Raw genomic sequence first — 20,517 nt, forward strand, 5'->3', positions numbered from 1 at the left:
TTTTTCTTTATCAGAAAGAAATGTGAGTAAAATCCTTCTCCTCTCTGAAGACCAGGAACTTTCTCTATAGCCCCCTTCTGTATCAGAGATAGAACTTCTGCTTTGAGAGCTGGAAGATGTTGCTGCTGTCTGAAGACAGGAGGTTGATTTGGGGGTATCTGTACAAATTCCAGGGTATGGCCTAGATGAATTATATCCAATGCCCATCTGTCTGTTGTTATTGACAGCCAATGTTTCTAGAAGAGAGAGAGAGAGATAATGGTCGTTGTCGGGATCTGACACGGTGGAGGGCGCCCAGATGAAGTCTATTAGATTGCTTTGCTTTTCCTCTAGTAGGATTCTTTCCTCAAGATTGCTGGTGTAAAGAGGGATTTGGGGAACGATATTGTCGATTAGAGGGATACTGGCTATAACTTTTCTAGCTGTATGGCTGGCACCTGTTTGACTGGTATGAAGATCTTTGTCCGAATTGTCCTCTAGCTCCTCTCCTCCGAAAGGACTGGAATCTGCCCTGTTGAAGAGACCCCAGCCCCCGCGCTGTGTCTGTATCTGCCTTGATTCCTTGGAGAGCATCATTTATGTGTTTACCAAAGAGATTCTCCCCGTCGAAAGGCATGTCAACGATTTTTGCTTGCACTTCTGGCCTAAAAGAGGTAGCTTTCAGCCAACCTTGCCTTCTGAGGGCCACCGCTCCTGCCATTTGACGAAACGCCACTGAAGAGATTTCCATAGCAATATCAATGGATTCAGAGGTCGCCTTAGCCCCCATCCTGTAAAATAGCTGCTGCTTCTCTTTTTTATCCTCTGGCAGGTGAGCCAACAGTGGCGCTAAATCGGACCACTCCGTCTGTTATAACGACTGATGAGAGCCATAGCATTTGCCGCTTTGATGGTATATGCTGCCATTATTGCAAACCGCTTCCCTAATCCATCCATTTGTCTTCCTTCCTTGTCAGGGGGAGCTACAGATGTGGAGATAGGATTTTCAGAGTGTCTCTGTGCTGACTGCATTACCACCGATTCTGGGCGTGGGTGTCCGATCAAACACGCAGGCGAAGATTCCGGCATCCAGTATTTCTTTTCAATCCTAGGAACCGAGGCCGCCACCAGTGCTGGCGTTTTCAGGATTTTCAGACCTTCATTCCAGATATGCTGTATGATTGGAATTTATCTAGCCGACTTCCTTGAATCTTCTTTGAAATCATATAGGAAACATTTGGTTTCCTGTACTGGCATCTGGAGCTCAAATCTTTTAGCTGCTTTCTCCATAATATCATGGAATCCTCCGATGTCCTGTGGAGGAGAGCTCTCTGGAGAAGGTGATGGCGAAGGTGTTGTTGGCAAAACATATTCATCCCATTCTACACGTACTGGGGTGTCATGAAGAAGTTCTCCTTCCTCTGGCAGCTCTTCTCCATCACTCCCTGTAAAGTCATCTCGTATTGTGACAACTGGAGATCGCAATTTTTGCACTGCAGGTGTAGGCTGGGCTACAGGCACTTGAGCAGGTGTGACTGGAGTGCTTGCAGCATGGACATTAGCTTCAGGAAAACCTGTAGTAGTCGATCATGTGACGTAAGTCCGTCACCAGAGAGATAGGCATTGAGATGGATTCTTCTCTCTCATCAGCTTATTGTTTCTCCTCTTCCTCGTAGTCATAACTCTTGAAATTACTCATATCTTTTTGATTTTGCTTGAGGACGATCCTTAAAGGAATAGAACTCTTGAACCTCCTGGCCTTCTTCCTCATCAGTCTCTTGGCCCTTAATCTGCAGCTGAGAGGGACTGTAAGCCACTCCTGAAGACTCCTTATCTGACTCCTGCATTTCTAGCAAATTTGGCAGAGGCAGCAGAGAAATTTTTGTCCATGCCGTAAATTCAGAGGATTTCTTTACCGTCGAAGAGTGGAAAGATTTGATAGAGATCAAAGTCTTTGACTTTTGTGATTTAAAATCTGTCGTTGACTAGGCCACCATCGACGAAGCTCCAGTCGTCGACGACTACACCGTCGACGAGGTCGTTGTCGGGGGTTTTAGTCCTTAGCTACATGTTTGGGGTGAAGGCAGTATAGGCAGTCCTTATGTCGATCTTCAGAAAAAAAGCCTAGCTTTTCCACAGGATCTGCAGGGCCTGAAAAGCCTCTTTTTAGAGCTTTCAGCCATAGTAAGATACTAGGCGAAGCACAGTACCTTAAATCCAGAAGAAAATTCGACAGTTGAAAAGGTCAAAAGTTCCCTCAGGAACAAACTGAGCAGAGCTCAGGGAGACTCCTTCTCACATGAAGGCCGTTGGAAATCTGGGGTTGGAGAGCTCTGCTGGGGAGTGGGATGGCAGGGTCTTCTGTTGATTGGCTGAGTTTTGGACCAAACAATAAGGAGGTCTGGTTACCAAATGATGTCATTCCCTATGGAATTTTCTATGCAGTTTTTCTCTATGATACTGCTTTGGTCATTCTGTTACCGTGAGACTCTCACCATGACGATGGGGAAGATACAAGCATGTGAATCTATGAAAGATTCAATACTGGAGAACCACTGTGTGGAAGACCAGAGTAGAGGGTGTTTCCACATTAGAGTTTTGAACTTAGCCAAACTACTACCACCAGTTTATCGAAGTTATCCAGTAGAAAATGTATTACTCTACGCAACTGATGGATTCTAAATCATCTGTCACTTTCTCTGCTTATGGAATTTATCACGCATCTGAATTCCAAACAAATCCGAGGTTTAACAGTGGCTTAGAAGTTGGCAGTCAGCCAGCCAAAGGTTCTGGGGTGAGCGATGAGTAAGACAGTGTGTATTTGAAACAGAACCTCAGGTTTATTCTCAGTTAGTTTCAACTAGTTATTTCGAAACCAATCACAGACATGATTCGATGATTGCCAAGTCCAATAGCAGCAGTGATACAGAAAGCAACAACATAAGAACCATTAGGAGCAGCACTCAATATAGCACAAACCTGGACAGCAGCAGATTTACAGACAGGAGGAGCAGCAGTAATACAGACCACTGCAGTGCATTGATAAAGGCAGCAACAGTGATACAGATGTAAGTCAGCAGCAATACGTATGTACAGCTGCGGCAATAGAGAACCATGCAAAAGCAATACAGTCAGACACAGCAGAAGCAATACAAACCCACAGAGTCGAAGTAATATAGACATACCCAGCAGAAAAGCAGATAGAAACAGAAAGAGAAAAACTCCAGCAACATTATTAATACATACAAGGGCAGTAATAATGACAGGAACAGTAGTAGTAAGAGACAGCAGTAGCAGTAATACACTCTTATAAAGCAGCAGAAATATAAACACAGACAGCAGCAGTAATTGCGGCAAGAACACCACAGGTATTACACAGAAACTACAGCAAGAAAGACAGACCTGTTAACCCCTGCAGCCTAGATTGGTAGTCTTTTTTTAGATTTGATATGCATTGTTTTGTAGTATACATTAAAAGTATAAACATAAAACTAAACCGTGCCACATATGAAAGAGTATCCAAGTGAGTCATCCCTCTTGATCAGTACATCCCATTGTAGACGTTTGCATTCGTGCTCCCACCCTTAGGGGACATCCAGAATGGTTAGAAGGTAGGTAGTGAGGGGGCCCCATATGTCTTTAGATCGTGAAGGTACCCCTGCTCTTGCAGTTTGCCTCCAGAATGTGCGACTGTTCCTGGCCTTTGCATGGCTGTTCCCTCTTATACACCCCTCCTACCTCACCAGGTGTTACTACGAAGCTCCATACACACCTCCTACAACAAGAAAGCACACCTTGCCCAAGAAGAAGCTGCTGTCCAGGTGGGCAAGTGAAGACTTCACTGTCGAGAAGCTGCAGAGAAAGAAGATCACAGTAAGAGTGAGAGAATCAGTGGGGCCCGCAAGAGTTCACACACATTTGACAGTCCAAGCTGCTTCACCTTTACCCTTCTCTCCCACAATCCTGGTATCACCCTGCCACCTCATTCAGAAACTCCTGCTCAACCTGCTTTATTGTCCGTGCTTGGTTTGTGTAAGTAGTTGTAGGTGGTGGGCACTGTGAGAAAGTGGCTCTATATGTACTGGACCAAAGTACAGTGCGTATAGAGTCCACAATCCCCAGAGATATAACAGGTTAAAGTCAGGTCTGACCTTACTCTCTAAAGTGGTAGCTTGGTCGAGCAGTAAGGCAGTACTGGAGGACAGTGTAAAGCAGGGCCAAAAGAATGACCTGGGCTTAGTCGTTCTTGATCTTCTTCAGAACTGTGGACAGGAGTGGTTTAGGCGGAAAGGCATATAGGAGGCCTGTGTTCCACTCAAGACTAAAATTGTCTCCGAGCGCGAGTCACCTTAGAAACTCAAATGGGCAGAAGAACTGCTGACAATGTCTGTTCTCACTGGTGTTGAACAGATCTAACAAAGACTCTCCCCACTGCTCAGAGACCTTGCACCACCTCTGGATGGAGACGCCATTAGTGATCCACTAGGCATCTTCGTCTGAGTTTGTCCATTCTGGCGTTAAGAGAGTCCGTCAGAAGTTGAACCACCAGGGAAATGCCCTGAAGAAGTTTGCAGAGTCGGGAGGATGGCGGGGGCATAGAGGGGGGGGGGGGGGGGGGGAGGGGTATAAGTAAGGAATCATTGACTAGATAGAGTCAACCAGAGAAGGCGTTACCGAAGGTAAGTAACCTATCCAGCTGATGGAGACTTGTAGCCATAGATTCCTCTACTTAGAATATATTCTTTATCTTACAATAGATACCCAAGTAATATCTTCCCAGAGGTGGTTCTGCGGACCAATTTTACACAAAGAAGTTCTGCAGGACCAAACAGGCGAAGTGCCCGTCTCTATGGGCTTGACCATCCTGGCAGTAGTGCTGGAGAAGTGTCCCGTCCACTGGCTTCACCCAGATCCTCACACCAGTCTATAGGGCTTCATAAGGCTGGTATTTTTCAGGGTTCAACGACCCCTCCCATTCCTACCAGAGTCCTAGCCTCTGGCCTTGATGACATGGCTTCAGTCGCAACAGGAGCCTGCGTCGGAAGACGCCCTTCCGGCTCCATGTTAGCGATGGGTCCGCTGGGAGGGTCTACCTCAGCATCAGGGAAGGTCAGGATGGTATGACCGAACTCCTTTGCGGATCCTTGGGGCCAGACTGCCACTTAGGGCCTGAGCCACCAGCTTGAATTCAGAAGGGGTCCCTTCTGAACCTGCTGGGTCCAAGGCACACCAGTGGGAACCGGCCACCCAAATGTCAGGTTCCTGGCCTCATAAATCTCGGAGCTTGGCAGAGGTCGCTCCTACTCTAGGAAACTTGGGGAGATGCGGAGCCGACCCAGACACTGACTAAACCACAGAGCCAAGCCATGAGTGGCACTGCTCCCTCGTGAGCCGACGTGAAGTTGAAACACACTTCAACTTCTTATGCAATCTCGACTTAACAGAGTGGCTCAACGACTTAATATGCGACAAAGGGTCTCGGACTCAGTGACCGGGAGCTTCCTCTCGACTAGGACCTTTCTCATAACCGGGACTTCGATCATCGCCTTAAGCTGCTAGAAGCTTGATGGATCCCTCCCTCAAGGCCTTCAGGTGCCAGCTTGCAATGTGTCGGAGAACCATACACAAAAAGAATGGATAATCCCAATATGTCAATCTATTGGGGTAAGCCAATGCGCAGTAACCATAAGAATGTTGAGGTCCCATACTAGTGAGGCAATCAATTGTAGTCTGAAAAGATTTACTTGCATCACTTGGTACATAAGAAAGAAATGTATTGATAAGGGGGATGCTTGGGCTTCATTAATACTTTTATGCCTGGTTTATTAATTTTGCATTTTTCATATATTGATTTTTACTCACCAATGAAATTATGATGAGGATTGCTTTAAGCATTGTATATTAGTGTGGGGTTTTTATGCCAGAATGGATGTTCTGTAAAAATAACAATTTTCAAATGAGCTTCTGTTTTAGACATCCTAATGAAACAGATACATTTGATTTCTAAGTTTTTTATTGCTTGTAATATTTGTCTTTCATGGTCTCAATCAACGGAAATAAAGACATTTAAAACCTCAAGATATCAGATACTCAGTCGGGCACTCTGGACAGGGGAACACCCCTGTACACCAAGCAGGGGATATTCCTGCTCAAATATTCTTTAAAACAAATTTTTACCCAACAAGTGACAACCAACCAATAACAATCATACAAAAAGATTGAAATTAAGCATGTGGCAAATGCCTAAAATAAAAAGCACACATTTTTCTACATGAGTTATTTCCCGCAATTCTGCCACCAGATGGATTTAACCATTGTTACCCAGGAGCAGACTATGAAATCCCACTCTTCGTGGTCTCACCTTACCTGAGCTGGCTTTGCAGATTTACCAGGAAGACAACCAAGTCTATCCGCGGGCGTTGATGATCGCCCTCAGGTGGAAGTGGCAGAGACTTTGCCAAATGGCTGAAAAGCGAGAGAAGGAGATTAGCGAAGTGCAGTAAAGTTCCCTGCAAAAGGTGCATTAACTGAAGTAAACCACCAGGCTTTTACCGGCATCAAAACCAGAGGCCGGCTTCCTACAAACAAATCTCAGGAGTGTAAATTAACCTAGTGAGCAATGTTACTGGGTTGAGAAGGAATGACCGGCCGGAGAGATACGTCCAGATCTGTGCAACAGATGCATTAACCTGCTAGTGGGTGTCAGCCATTGGCAGACAATGGGGAGGTAAATAAAGGCCCCTCTCGTGTGCTGCACCAGAGGGTGTCCTTTACTTTTTTCAACATCCGGCTGCTTTGGAAGAGCTTCTCGAACAGTCCGATTTAGGTCTTTTTTTTATTTTTTTTTCTCCACTGTAATGACGATCACTGTGCAGGGTACGCTCAGGTCATTACAGTAAAAATTAAAGCAAAACAAGCTGATGCGCTTGTTTTACTTTCACTGAATCAGTTCTCAGGGGAGGGGGTGGGGGGGTATGCAACTGTTACCACGGATTTTTTACAACGGATTCCATTACCACAGATTTTTTTACAACGCAGGTCATTTTACAACGGATCCCTTTACAACGCAATTCACTACAACGCAGATACTATTACATCGTAAGTATAATTATAGGTAAGTTTATAATATTAATATATAATGTAAATAATTAGGGCTGGGTTTGGGGTACAGGGGTATTTTTAGGTTTTAGGGCTGGGTTTGGGTTTTGGGGTACAGGGGTATTTTTAGGTTTTAGGGCTGGGTTTGGGTTTTTGGGGTACAGGGGTATTTTTAGGTTTTAGGGCTGGGTTTGGGTTTTGGGGTACAGGGGTATTTTTAGGTTTTAGGGCTGGGTTTGGGTTTTGAGGTACAGGGGTATTTTTAGGTTTTAGGGCTGGGTTTGGGTTTTGCGGTACAGGGGTGATTTTTAGGTTTTAGGGCTGGGTTTGGGTTTTGGGGTACAGGGGTATTTTTAGGTTTTAGGGCTGGGTTTGGGTTTTGGGGTACAGGGGTATTTTTAGGTTTTAGGGCTGGGTTTGGGTTTTGGGGTACAGGGGTATTTTTAGGTTTTAGGGCTGGGTTTGGGGTACAGGGGTATTTTTAGGTTTTAGGGCTGGGTTTGGGTTTTGGGGTACTTTTAGGTTTTAGGGCTGGGTTTGGGTTTTGGGGTACAGGGGTATTTTTAGGTTTTAGGGCTGGGTTTGGGTATTGGGGTACAGGGGTATTTTTAGGTTTTAGGGCTGGGTTTGGGTTTTGCGGTACAGGGGTATTTTTAGGTTTTAGGGCTGGGTTTTGGGGTACAGGGGTATTTTTAGGTTTTAGGGCTGGGTTTGGGTTTTGGGGTACAGGGGTATTTTTAGGTTTTAGGGCTGGGTTTGGGTATTGGGGTACAGGGGTATTTTTAGGTTTTAGGGCTGGGTTTGGGTTTTGGGGTACAGGGGTATTTTTAGGTTTTAGGGCTGGGTTTGGGTTTTGGGGTACAGGGGTATTTTTAGGTTTTAGGGCTGGGTTTGGGTTTTGGGGTACAGGGGTATTTTTAGGTTTTAGGGCTGGGTTTGGGTTTTGGGGTACAGGGGTATTTTTAGGTTTTAGGGCTGGGTTTGGGTATTGGGGTACAGGGGTATTTTTAGGTTTTAGGGCTGGGTTTGGGTTTTGCGGTACAGGGGTATTTTTAGGTTTTAGGGCTGGGTTTGGGTTTTGGGGTACAGGGGTATTTTTAGGTTTTAGGGCTGGGTTTGGGTTTTGGGGTACAGGGGTATTTTTAGGTTTTAGGGCTGGGTTTGGGTTTTGAGGTACAGGGGTATTTTTAGGTTTTAGGGCTGGGTTTGGGTTTTGGGGTACAGGGGTATTTTTAGGTTTTAGGGCTGGGTTTGGGTTTTGGGGTACAGGGGTATTTTTAGGTTTTAGGGCTGGGTTTGGGTTTTGGGGTACAGGGGTATTTTTAGGTTTTAGGGCTGGGTTTGGGCTTTGGGGTACAGGGGTATTTTTAGGTTTTAGGGCTGGTTTTGGGGTACAGGGGTATTTTTAGGTTTTAGGGCTGGGTTTGGGTTTTGGGGTACTTTTAGGTTTTAGGGCTGGGTTTGGGTTTCGGGGTACAGGGGTATTTTTAGGTTTTAGGGCTGGGTTTGGGTATTGGGATACAGGGGTATTTTTAGGTTTTAGGGCTGGGTTTGGGTTTTGGGGTACAGGGTTATTTTTAATATATATTTACAAATAAAAAAATTAAAATTAATTGTATTAATATATTTTTTATTAATTAAATAAGAAATAATTACATTTAATAATTCAAAAATAATTATTTACATTATATATTAATATTATATACTTACCTATAATTATACTTACGATGTAATGGTATGCGTTGTAATAGTATCTGCATTGTAGTGTATTGCGTTGTAAAGGGATCCGTTGTAAAATGACTTGCGTTGTAAAAAATCTGTGGTAATGGTATGCGTGCTAAAAGTACGCGTTGTAACATCATACATCCGGGTGGGAGGAATATCACAGCCCCCCAGCCCTGATTCCAATGGTAGAGATATAGTTGGAAAGGGGTAATCTCCTCTTTACAAAGGTACCTCTGCCCAGTGGATCCCTGCTTGAGGACAGCCACAGGAGAGCAATCGCCAAGCAGGGATACCACCACCAGGCATGGGCAAGGGATTGTGCTCTCACTCTTTCTACCCCCCCCCCCCCCACCCCCACCCGGGGGACAGATGGGGCAATTAACCCAGTCTGCACCACCCCACATGAGGCAGAAAGCCCACTAGACTCAGGGTTAATCCATTTGTTGGAACTGCAGGAGCAGGGGCTGCCCAGTATAGGCACAGTCATGCCCCCATCCCAAAGAAATGGGTGGAACAGTCATTTTGCACCCCTGGGGGCAGATGGGGATAATTACCCCAATCTGGCCCCCAGATTGGGCAGAAAGCCCACTGGATGCCAGGGATTATTTTTATTTTTTTTAATATAGGGTCAGCAGCGGCTAATCCACTATGGCAGAGAAGTGGCGCCCCCCCCTGCCAGCAGCTGCAAAACTCAAAAAATAAAATAACAGTTTTATTATCGTTTTATTATTGGCACAAACAAGTCTTGGGGGCAGGGCAGACAATGACCCGCTGGAGGGGGAGTGATGGGCAGCACTGCTATCAGTGCACAAGTCTGTTTGGCCGGCAGTCTCAGGAAAGCGAAACTGACATGCGCACTGAAGCAGTCTCCAACCCAGCTGCGTTGTCAGGTTGGAGACAGCAAAGCACATGTGTCCAGTCTCTATGGGATAGATTTATATCAGTGAGCAACCCAAAATACCATTGAGGGCGTGGGGGAATATATGAAAGGGTAAGAAATGCCTTCAAGGGAATTTGTTTATATAGATCATTAAAAAAAAATAACTTATGAAGACAATTCAATGGTCCTCTAGTCCTCGGGCGCCAGGACGCTCCTTAGCTGGAGCATCTGTGCGCCAAATAAAAACCACATAACATAACATAACATAACATATCAATTCTAGATCTGATTCTCTGTTAATTCCATGTACCTGTAGGCCTGTTGATATATATTTGTATGCCAAATTTCTTACCTTTTTAACTGAAAGATAAATTCAAGATTTTTTTATACACCCGCCTATTGTTTGTTCTATTATGTGTGTTTTATGTTGTTTAACATTGTGTGCTCCTGACCCAAATTAACAGAGAATCAGATCTAGAATTGATTTCACTAGAGGACCATTGAATTGTCTTCATAAGTTATTTAAAAAAAACTATCTATATAAACAAATTCCCTTGAAGGCATTTCTTACCCTTTCAGTCTCTATGGGAGCACACATTCACAGCGCTCAGGACAATCCTAGCACTGCTATTAAACAGGACAGCAGCATCAGGACTGGCCACAGAGGATTCTATGAGCCTGTGCAGTGCAGGAGCAGAAGAGCACAGAGGTTGCGACGCGGCAAGTAAGTGGTATTATTTATTTATTCTCCCCCCACCTCACTACTCTGCCCTGACACTAGACGTCATGGTATAGGGATGGGGACTGCCAAGCATGGGCAGGGCCATGCCCCCACACCCCAAATAAATGGAAAATTAGACATCGGGAGGGGGGGGGGCACACAAGGCACCCCACCCTAAATAAATGGAAAATTAGACATCGGGAGGGGGGGGCACACAAGGCACCCCACCCTAGGCACACAAGGCACCCCACCCTAGATTCCCCCAATTATCTAGTTTTAAAAACTCTGCAGGTTTGTTAGGTTGCCTTAAGTGCCAGCTGAACTAGCGCCCAAAATCTACAGTTATCCACTTTGCAAAACAAAAAAGTCAGCTTTGAGTGGAAAAATGTGATGTATCTATGTTGCGTTTTGGGCAGTTTACGGTCACAGGTACTATGCCTACCCACACAAGTGAGGTACCATGTTTATCAGAAAGCATGTGGGAGCATAGAATAGCATGATATTTGTTATTAGCAATTGGATTTCACTGCATTTGTGCCATCCAAATGTAAGCCAGTGTGTAAGAAAAACATTTTAAAAATACCCTCTAAATCATGAGTTTGTTCAGGCACCCACAAATTAAGAGTTGTACAAATAAGCACTGCTCCCAAACTTCATACCTTGTGCTCATTTCAGAAATACAGGTTACCTTGATACCCATTTTTCACTCTATGTATGTCACTACTCAGTTCACCATGAAAACCATTGTACGGTGCAGCTCAATTGTTGAATCTGGGTACCTCGGGTTCTTAGAGAACCTCCAAATCTTATATATCCCCACAACTAAAAGGGTCTAGCGAACAAAATAGTGCAAACCTTTTGTAAATCAGCCAAAGTGACAAAAAGTTCGATTAAAAAACTGTAAAAAATTGCAGTTTCTTCCTACTTGTTCTCAAGATTCCTTTATTTCAACAGTTGGATTCTTTGGGAAAACTTGAGGGATCTACACATATGCCAAAAGTAATTTTTGATTCAGGTCTGCATGTTCCTGAAAGCTGGGAAGATGTGACTTTAGCACATCAAAATGTTCATTGATGCCATCTTTATGAAAACAAAAAGCAGACACTTCTCCAGAGCACTTTATCAAACACAAATCTCAGCTGCACGCATGTTAACCCACTTATCTGTTCTATTGGCATTAGAACCAGTAACCTTCAGTCAGTATACACAGATCTGATGGATCAGCAATCTCAGCTGTCTTATTGGGTGGCAGCATGCTGCATTACTTACATTTTCAACTCAAATGCCTTGGGTTCTCTCAGCATTGCCTCCACTAACAGCTCCTGCAGATGTTCATCAGTTCCGACTAGCTGCCACGAAGAAGAAGAGAAAATATATGAGCTTCTGTCAGACCGGTTCTTCCCTCAGGTGTATGTACTATTAAAAAGGATATAGAAAAGGCAGGTAGAAAAGGCAGGTAGAAAAGGCAGGCAGATCATATAATCCCTCAAGGATTTCCAGACATATCATAAACCATTAGTTTGTGATGTGATAGAATAGAAGGTAATTTATGGCGCCATGCATCTGTCAAGTGGAATGAGTCAAAGAGGTCTGTGAGGGTCTATAAAGAATGAGATTTGGAAATAGCTACAGAGCCAGTGGAGTCAAGCTCCGGCTGACAGGTGAGATTCAGGTCGCCAACCATTAAAATATAGTCAGTCGGGTATTGGCTAATCTGTGATAACAAATCAGTAAATGATCAGTGAGTCTGTGTTTGGTGCGTAGATATTGATTATTAACACTGTGTGGCCTACCAGCTCGCCCATCACAAACTATTATCGACCTACAGAATCCGCGGTAGTCTGTATCAGTCAAAAGGGAACACTTATGTATCAGCCAAAAGGGGACACTTATGTATCAGAATGCACACCCCACACAAGTAGGAACTGTAGTGGGAAAAATAGCAATGCATACCCCATGTCGCTGCGTAGCTACAGTCAGGTTGGGGGGGGGATGAGTCTCCAGAAGACTAGCCACTGTATCCAGTGGTGACACAAAAAGCGAGGACCTACTTACCCTTGTGGGGATTTATTCACACCTCTAATATTCCTGGACATGCAGGAGAGTGAGAAAACCTGTACTCTGGTAGTGACTGAGGGCATTGTGTTGAATGCTAATAATGTGTATGAAGAAAGCATGTAAGGGTAAACCTAATTAGTACCACAGCAGCAGAAAGGCTTCAGTAAAACGATGCAAATATACATATATAATACCCTGCTCCCACTCCAGCCAAGACATAAGCTGGAAAACCCAAATAGCCCAAAAAGTAAACAGAGAGCCAAACATAGTGGTATACCCCATTGGGGGGTGTCAACACCCATATGAGCAAAGCCCGGGAGGCATAGTAATGTGTAATGATAATTATTGAACACATTAGCAACACAGGAAAAAAAAATAGCATAGCAAAGGACCATATATTGCATAATACAACAATATGAGCCAATGGAGGGTCAACATGAGGAGCAACAATGAGAAGGTGACCATATTTAAACATCAGCAAAACTCACTTGGGACAGGTTACTAGGAGTGTGCCCTAGGTGAAGCGGGCGCCGAGTCTTCAGGAGCCGTTGCGCCAGAAGGAGATTTACCAGGAGTGCTTTTTACAAAACTTTTTGGCATCTGCAGGGGTCTTGAAGATGTGGAGTCGGCAGTCCAGTTCCACCTGGAGACGTGCAGGGTAAGGCATCCCATATTTTCGTGCCAACCTTTTGAGAGTACGTCTAGAATCAGTACATTTGTAATGGGCCTCTTGCACTACTGGAGTATAATCAGGATATAACGAAATTGTGGATCCCTAAAATTGTACGGATCCCTGGTCACAGGCCATATGTATTCTCTAAAGGTTAAAAGTCTGGCAATAATCTGTCAGGTTGGCGCCCCAGGAACGGGCCAAGGTCCAAGTGTCTGATGTGCTCTTTTGTCTATAAATTTATCTGTAAAGGACTTCCTGTTGAAGAGTCCACCAATAGATGTTCCAGAAAGGTATCCAGCAGTCCTGTGTTGGTGGATTACGATATGCCAGCTATACGAATATTATTCAGTCGGGACCTCGCCTCTAAGTCCTCATTCTTAGCTACGGTAGTCTTAAGGAGACGCTTCACTGTCTTGGAATCGCCAGCCTCAATTTCTGAGATCCTGCACTCCGCACCATCGAGCCTCACATTGTGGCGAACCAGGCATTTAGACATCGCATCAAAACATCTTGCAAGGGTGTCAAATCTGGAATCAATACACTTAAAGCCAGCCCTTAGTTCAGTCATAATAGTATGGCGAGCCATCTGACGGGTGGTCCGCTATTGCTTAATCCGAGGTACTAGTAGATTCGGAGGACGAACATTGGTGGCGCGGACCCTGGCAGGTGCAAAGGTAAGCTGCTTTTGCCTAGGGTCACAGCACCCCATGTTTTTATGTGCACTGTTCCTGCCAAGACAGTGGTGCCAGAGTCAACTGTAATAATGGAGAGTGCAGCGAGGAACAGTCAAGCGCGAGCTAAAAGGTGAAACTAGATAAGCAGCCGATATTAAGGTAGTACGGGGGAATTTAGTAAATAACAGCACTAATGATAGTCAGGTACACCATGCAGCATACCCATGGAGTTGATAAAAAAATACATGATTCGAGGGGCGCGGCCAGCCAAGTCGGCAGAGCGGACCTAAACCGTTGAAGCGCCGTGGCGAATTTCGGAAGAAAAGTCACCCAAACGAGCAAATGAAGGCACATTTTTAACCCAGGAAATGTGATGAGAAACCAGAGTCTACAGAGGCACTAAGAGCTCGTGGAGCTACAAGGCATTCCCAGGGGACCCCGGGAAGACATTGAGGAGGGCGGCAGTCAATAGAAGGGAGCTGCATCCATTAGAGGGTCGCTCCCTGCGGAGGAAGACAGCGGGACAGAGGGGGTGACGGTATTGAACGGGCACCGGGAGCACAGGTGAGAGCTCCTTCTGCGCCAGTGAGATGTGGCGCACTACAACTGCACCCAGCTTCTCAAGCGTTGCCACCCCCGGGCGGGGGCCTAGACCTATTCGATAGTGGGAGCAACAGGAGAATCAGCGAGGGACCTCTGCACCTCCTTGTCCCTGCCCTCCCACCCACAACCGGACCAAGGGAGGCACTGGGTGAGCGTGTGGAAGCTGGCGCCTGACCCTAAGACGGCAGCCCAATGAGGGGTAGACAAACCCGAGGCACGGCGGGCACCGGTGGAGCAGGTGGAGAGTTGTGGCTGGGAAAGAAACAAACTGGGCAATGCAGGCATCCAGGGGCCACACAGGGCAGTGACATGAACCCTTAGGCGCCTAACCTCAATATGGCAGCCACCTAAGAGGAGTAGTAGAGCACCAGGCACAAGAAGATGCCCAGACAGCAACAGTGGCTGTATATAAAAGTCAACCCTACAAGGCACTGAAGGGATCTAGGGGCAGATGTATCATCACCATCATTTGCGATTCTCAAATAGCGATTTTTTAGAAATTGCTATTTGAGAATTGCAACTTGGGATGTATGTAGAAAATCGCTATTTAGCGATTTCTTAAAATTCCTTAATTGCGATAAGCAATTTGCTAATCGCAATTAAGGAATAATTTCCCATTCATTTCAATGGGCCAGGAGGCCCATAGGAAGGAATGGGAAGTTGTTCTCAATTTGCAATTCGCAATTTGCTGATCACAAATTGAGAATAATTTCAAAGGTGCAAGGGTGTCTTAAGAACACCCTCCTGCACCCCTGAAATTTACATGTGGCGCACATACATGCCCTAAGGGCATGTATGAGCGCCACATGGCACCTTTACAAATGCCAAAAAGTGCATTTGTAAAAGAATTCGCAAATTACCACCAACTACAAGTTGGTGGTAATTTGCGATTTCTTAGTGTGAAATCGCAAAACTTTAATGCATCCAATGCTTTTTGCGATTCCTTAAATGCTTGCGCAAAATTAAGGAATCGCAATTTTTGCAATTCCTTAATTTTGCGATGCGCTTTTTTTCATACATCACATTTGCCCATTTTTTTGTTGCAAACGCTGATTTTTTAAGAATCGCAGCGTTTGCGACAAAAAAAACGGATGATACATCTGCCCCCAAATCCCTTGCAGGAACATAATCAAGGCGTGAGAGACAGCCCTGACAGGGGAAAATAGCCAGCGGGGGACCCCCGACTGGCAGAGGGGGAAGGACCATGCGCAAACGCACCCATTACTGCCTGTGGAGATAGCCACATTTACTTGGAGAATATCCACAATAGGCAAAGGGACGCAGGGACCAGGGGGCCACACCGGAAGCACTCAAGATGCCAGACTGGGGACGATGAGCCTACAGACCCACACAGGCCAGAGTCCAGCTGAAAATCATTGACGGACTGGTAAACATTGACATAGAAGAGCTACGCACACAAGAATATAACACGAACCAAAGCATCACTTGGCTCCGCAGAGGTCGCTCAGTGGACACTACGGACCCTATGACACATAAAACGACGCAAACAGTCTCCTGCTACTGTACCACTACAGAAACAAGAGGGCATCCAACAGAAGGCATACAAGAAGGAGAGATGGAGCTCACCAAAGAGGACCTGTCCGCCTCCTTGAGAGAGCTCCAGGAAGAAATTAAGGAGAACCTGAAGGGCTCGATGGAGGCTCTGCGCTCAGATATCAAATTCAAATTAACAACGCTAGAACAAGATGTCGACTCCGTGGGCAGTCGCACTCTAGAGGTTGAATTCAAGGTGCAGGAACTGGAGTATAAAATGGTGGGGTGGAAAACACGACAAAAGGGCTCCAAGAGCAGTCACTAACCTAAAATGTGAGGATCTCGATAACAGGGCTGGGAGAGATCATGTTCACCTGCGGAACCTAGAAGAAGAGGCGGAAGGGGCAGATATGGAAGCATTTGTCTTGGGGATGTTCAGGGAGGTGCTTGGTCCAGGAAGCATGAACATAAAAATCAATAGGGTGCCTAGAGTGGGACCACAGCCATCTGGAGGACAGAAGCTACCACAAGATGTCCTAGCTAAGTTACATTCCCATAAGATGAGGGAGGCAATCCTACAAGCAGCACGCTCAAAAGAGAAGATATCCTTACAGGTCTTCAAGTGTGATCTGTATCAAGATGTGCCACAAGCGACATTGGCGCACTGGGAACTACTTTTACCAGTCACGGATAAGCTAAGACAGGACCACATAAACTACAGATGGACCTACCCCTTTAGAATCGCCTTCTCCTTATATAATAGAAAACCACCATTGTACCGCATATGCCGAAGCAGCAGGACTTCTGGGCCTAGCACTCCAAGAGGAGCCGGGGAACAGCGCAACAAAAGGAGACAAGGAGAAAAATCGGCAGAGACAAATGGTGAAGGACAATGGCGGCAGCAGCAGAAAAGAACAAAAACAGAAAAGAACAAATGGCCCAAGTGGGTTGGGGGGGGGGGGGGAATAATCAAGCAGATAGAAAGACTTGACTGACCTCTGAACTTTTGCCCTAAATCCATCGATAAAGGCCTGATACAATCGTGCAGGAACTCTCAGGTGGCTGAAAATACCTGAGAGCAGTGCGAAGAAAGTGGGATCTGACAATTTGGAGGGAGAGACAAGACAACTCTTTGGGGAAGGGGGGGGGGCGAATAAGACTACTCAAAGTCTAGCTCTGCAGGTGGGGGTCCGGGCACATCTCATGGGCATAATTTTGAGGCTGGAGGGCAATCTGGGATGAGAGGGGACCAATATCCCACCAATTTGATGACAAACAGGAGTGACAGTGGAGAGAGCTCTTCGAGGGTGGGGGCATACATTACTTGGAGCCTTCCTTGATTTCACCTAGGAGCAACTGACTTGATCATAACACTCAATAGCTCACCAGGACTGGTCATGGACAAATAGGTTCACAATAGTTTCACATTACATGTTCATTACTAAGGTATTCCATGAGAAGTTGGGTCAGGTTGACCCCAAATGTTCTGAATTTGAATGGTTTTGTTACTACATATGGGTGTACCCGGATGATCTCGATCTCACATGGGCCATGTATGAAAAGAACAATGGGCAGGACATGGTGAGATTGGGAGAGGTGGAAGGGAGGCGGCGGGGGGCTTGAAGAAGCTCTGAATCTATAGACAGTAGGCTGATACAACAACCCACCCCTTAAAAACAAATGGTGCTAACCTTGATCACGTGGCTTAACTCCCCTGGCAAACATGAGAAATTATGGAAATATCCAAGACTAGTGGCATGTTGTGGCGCTACAGGAAACACTTGAAAATGGTGGAGGAGCTCAGTTTAAAACATAGGGCAGATCCCATTATCACTCCTCAACCACGACTAAACAGAACAGGGTAGCGCTGCTCTTTCATGTATCCTTAGGATTCAAACAGGAAAGAAGCCAAATAGATTTAGGAGGGCAGGATAGTGATGGTCAAGGGGAAACTGCAGGGCCGTCGCTGCACCTTTGCCTCAATCTATGCGCACAACTCTAATTAAACCACATTAATTTCCAAGGGCTTATCGTAGTTGGGAGGATTTCGCAGAGGGGGCCATTTTCTTGCTAGATTTCAATTTAACGTGGGATACGGGCATGGACAGAACACAACCTCAAAGGGCAAGCTCTAGTACTTTCACCAAAGCCTTGAAGAAAGATTTCTCAGCACTGTTACATGGTGCACTATGCACCCATCATATAGGGACTACACCTTTTCTCATATGCACAGGTCCTATTCGATGATCAACTACATCCTTGCAAGTAAGAACCTAACGGAAGCACAGCAGACCACCTCTATGCACCCGATCACGGTGTCAGATCATGCTCCATACACACTAACACTGGCCTAGGATAGTTCCCCCTCAAAATATAAGAGATGGTTTTTCTCGGTGGCTCTTACACGGGACCACCTGCTGCGCGATGACTTACGCAAGTCCATTAAGAAATACTTTCTTAGAAATTACCCAAAGGACACCTCCCAACCTACAAACTGGGATGCCTTCAAGGCATTCCTTAGAGGTCAATGCATCACACTTCATGCAGAATTGATTAAGCGCAAGAAAAAGTGGCATTGGAGGCAGAATTTAAGGAGGTTGAAAGGAAACATAAAAGAAAGCCCATTTTGAGCCTGCAAAGAAAGTTAACTGCCCTCGGGGCAAATTGAAAGCCATACACAACAATAGAGCAGAGCTATCCCTAATAGGACTTAAATGCTCCACCTATGTTGAAAGGCAAGAAGTTGGGAGCACACCTGTCCAGACAATGGAGGATAAAAAGGGAAAGACTATATAGGAGATATACAGACACCAGGGAGGGGCTGGACATAGCGACCGCGGAAACAGACAGGCATACGCTTTTGGCCAATTCTACCAAAATGTATATCAGGTTGAAAGCTATGAAACAACTGAACAAGCGAGATACCTTGAAGAGGTAGAGCTCCCGAGAGGGTCAGCAATACAGAATGACAACTTGGGAGCTCCGATGACCTCGGAAGTGGGGAGTGACACAGCTGATCTAAAACCAATTAAATCCCCGGGTCCCGATAGCCTAATGGCCCAGTTCTATAAAACCTATTGGCTGATATGATCCCACAACTGTTAACCTTATATAACTCAATATGAGAGTCGAGGAGGGTGACAAACTAAGGGGGAGGCACTCATTTCAGTATTACCCAAGCCAGGTAAGGACCCTCAATTATGCGATTCCTACCGACCGACAGCGCTCCTCAACCTGTATGCAAAAATCTACTCTAAAATATTGGCCAATAGGATAGAATCACTAATGCCAGAACTCATTCACCTGGACCAATCCGGGTTTATACCCAGCAGGCATACCCACGACAACCATCGGAAAGTCTTTCACCTGGTGGAAAAGGTAAATAAAAAAATCATACCAGCGGTCCTCTTGCCGCTAGATGCCGAGATGGCCTATGACCGAGTAGATTGGCTCTTTCTCTTCCAGAACTTGAGGAAGTATGGGTTAGGGAGAGGGGGACTCACCAGGTATGCAACCTCACCCCACTTCTCTTTGCCCTAAGATAAACGGTATCTTAGGTGGAGGAGACTAACAAGATCTCTCTTTGCAGACGATATGCTCTTGTCAGTCGCAACCACAGAATCCTCATTAGCAAGGGTAATGGAGAAGCTGCAGCGGTTTGAACGGGTAGCTGGTTTACCAGTTAACCTTACTAAGTCTTACTTGCTGAACCTCACATTAACACAGGGGGAAATGGAAGCTTTGTGGAGTTCACACCATTCCAATTGGCTAAAAAGGAAATTGTCTACTTGGGAATAAAAACAACACCTAGGCTCCAGGACCTCTTTAAGGCAAATTTTCCACCACTGTAACTAGTGACTGCGTATTTTCATAGATGGGCTCCCATGCATCCTTCATGGCTAGGTCGAATTCAGGCGATCAAAATTATGACATTGCCTAAAAGTTTATAGCTTTTTCAGGGCCTCCCGCCGCATTAAAATCACTGTTCATATGTTTTATCTGGGGAGGAAAAAGGGCACGGCTATCAATTGAACAACTCCGGTTTCCCAAAAATAAGGGTGGCATGGCACTACCAGATATGAATCTATATTACAAAGCACTACAACTCCGAGTGATCACAGACTGGTCATCCAGGGCATCCGCCTAATGTGTTTTTAAGTACACCTACTAAGACTACCCTCAAGGTGTGGGATGGCATCCACAGGTGGTCCTCCCTTACCATCTTTCCTTCGCCCTTCACACCCATACACTACAATATAAAGTTCCCACCATCTTGTGTACCAGGACCCTTTGATGCGTGGAAGGGGGATGCCATACGGTTTCCGATATGTTCCACAATGGGGACATTCGAACATTGCCAGAGGGAGTTTAGCTTCATGGCCAACGAATACTACCACTACACCCAGCTGCGACACTGGGTCCTCACCCGGGAGTTCAAGAGGCCGCAACTAGAGAGCTTGTACCAAAAGAGACTAGCACAGCTAGAAAAGGGTACAAAAGGCACCATCTCGCACCTCTATAGGATACTACAGTCCTCAATGCATACTGAGCAGCCCAAACACAGGCTATTTTAGGAGCACACTTTGGTGGGGGTGGGGGGGGGGGGGCATTA

General features: G+C 45.6%; 1 protein-coding gene across 1 annotated transcript in view; it reads right to left on the reverse strand.

Annotated features, from left to right (window-relative positions):
* CENPM (centromere protein M) overlaps positions 1–20,517 on the reverse strand; it is an 87,693-nt gene that overhangs the window by 17,493 nt on the left and 49,683 nt on the right. The window contains exons 2-4 of the mRNA XM_086958429.1: positions 11,673–11,752; positions 6,346–6,444; positions 3,752–3,831 (exon numbers count right to left, since the gene is read on the reverse strand). Coding sequence (XP_086814555.1) covers positions 3,752–3,831; positions 6,346–6,444; positions 11,673–11,752 — 259 coding nt within the window. The remainder of the gene's footprint in view (positions 1–3,751; positions 3,832–6,345; positions 6,445–11,672; positions 11,753–20,517) is intronic.

Source organism: Lissotriton vulgaris, chromosome 1_1 (assembly GCF_964263255.1).
Source record: "Lissotriton vulgaris chromosome 1_1, aLisVul1.2, whole genome shotgun sequence".
Classification (NCBI taxonomy): domain Eukaryota; kingdom Metazoa; phylum Chordata; class Amphibia; order Caudata; family Salamandridae; genus Lissotriton; species Lissotriton vulgaris.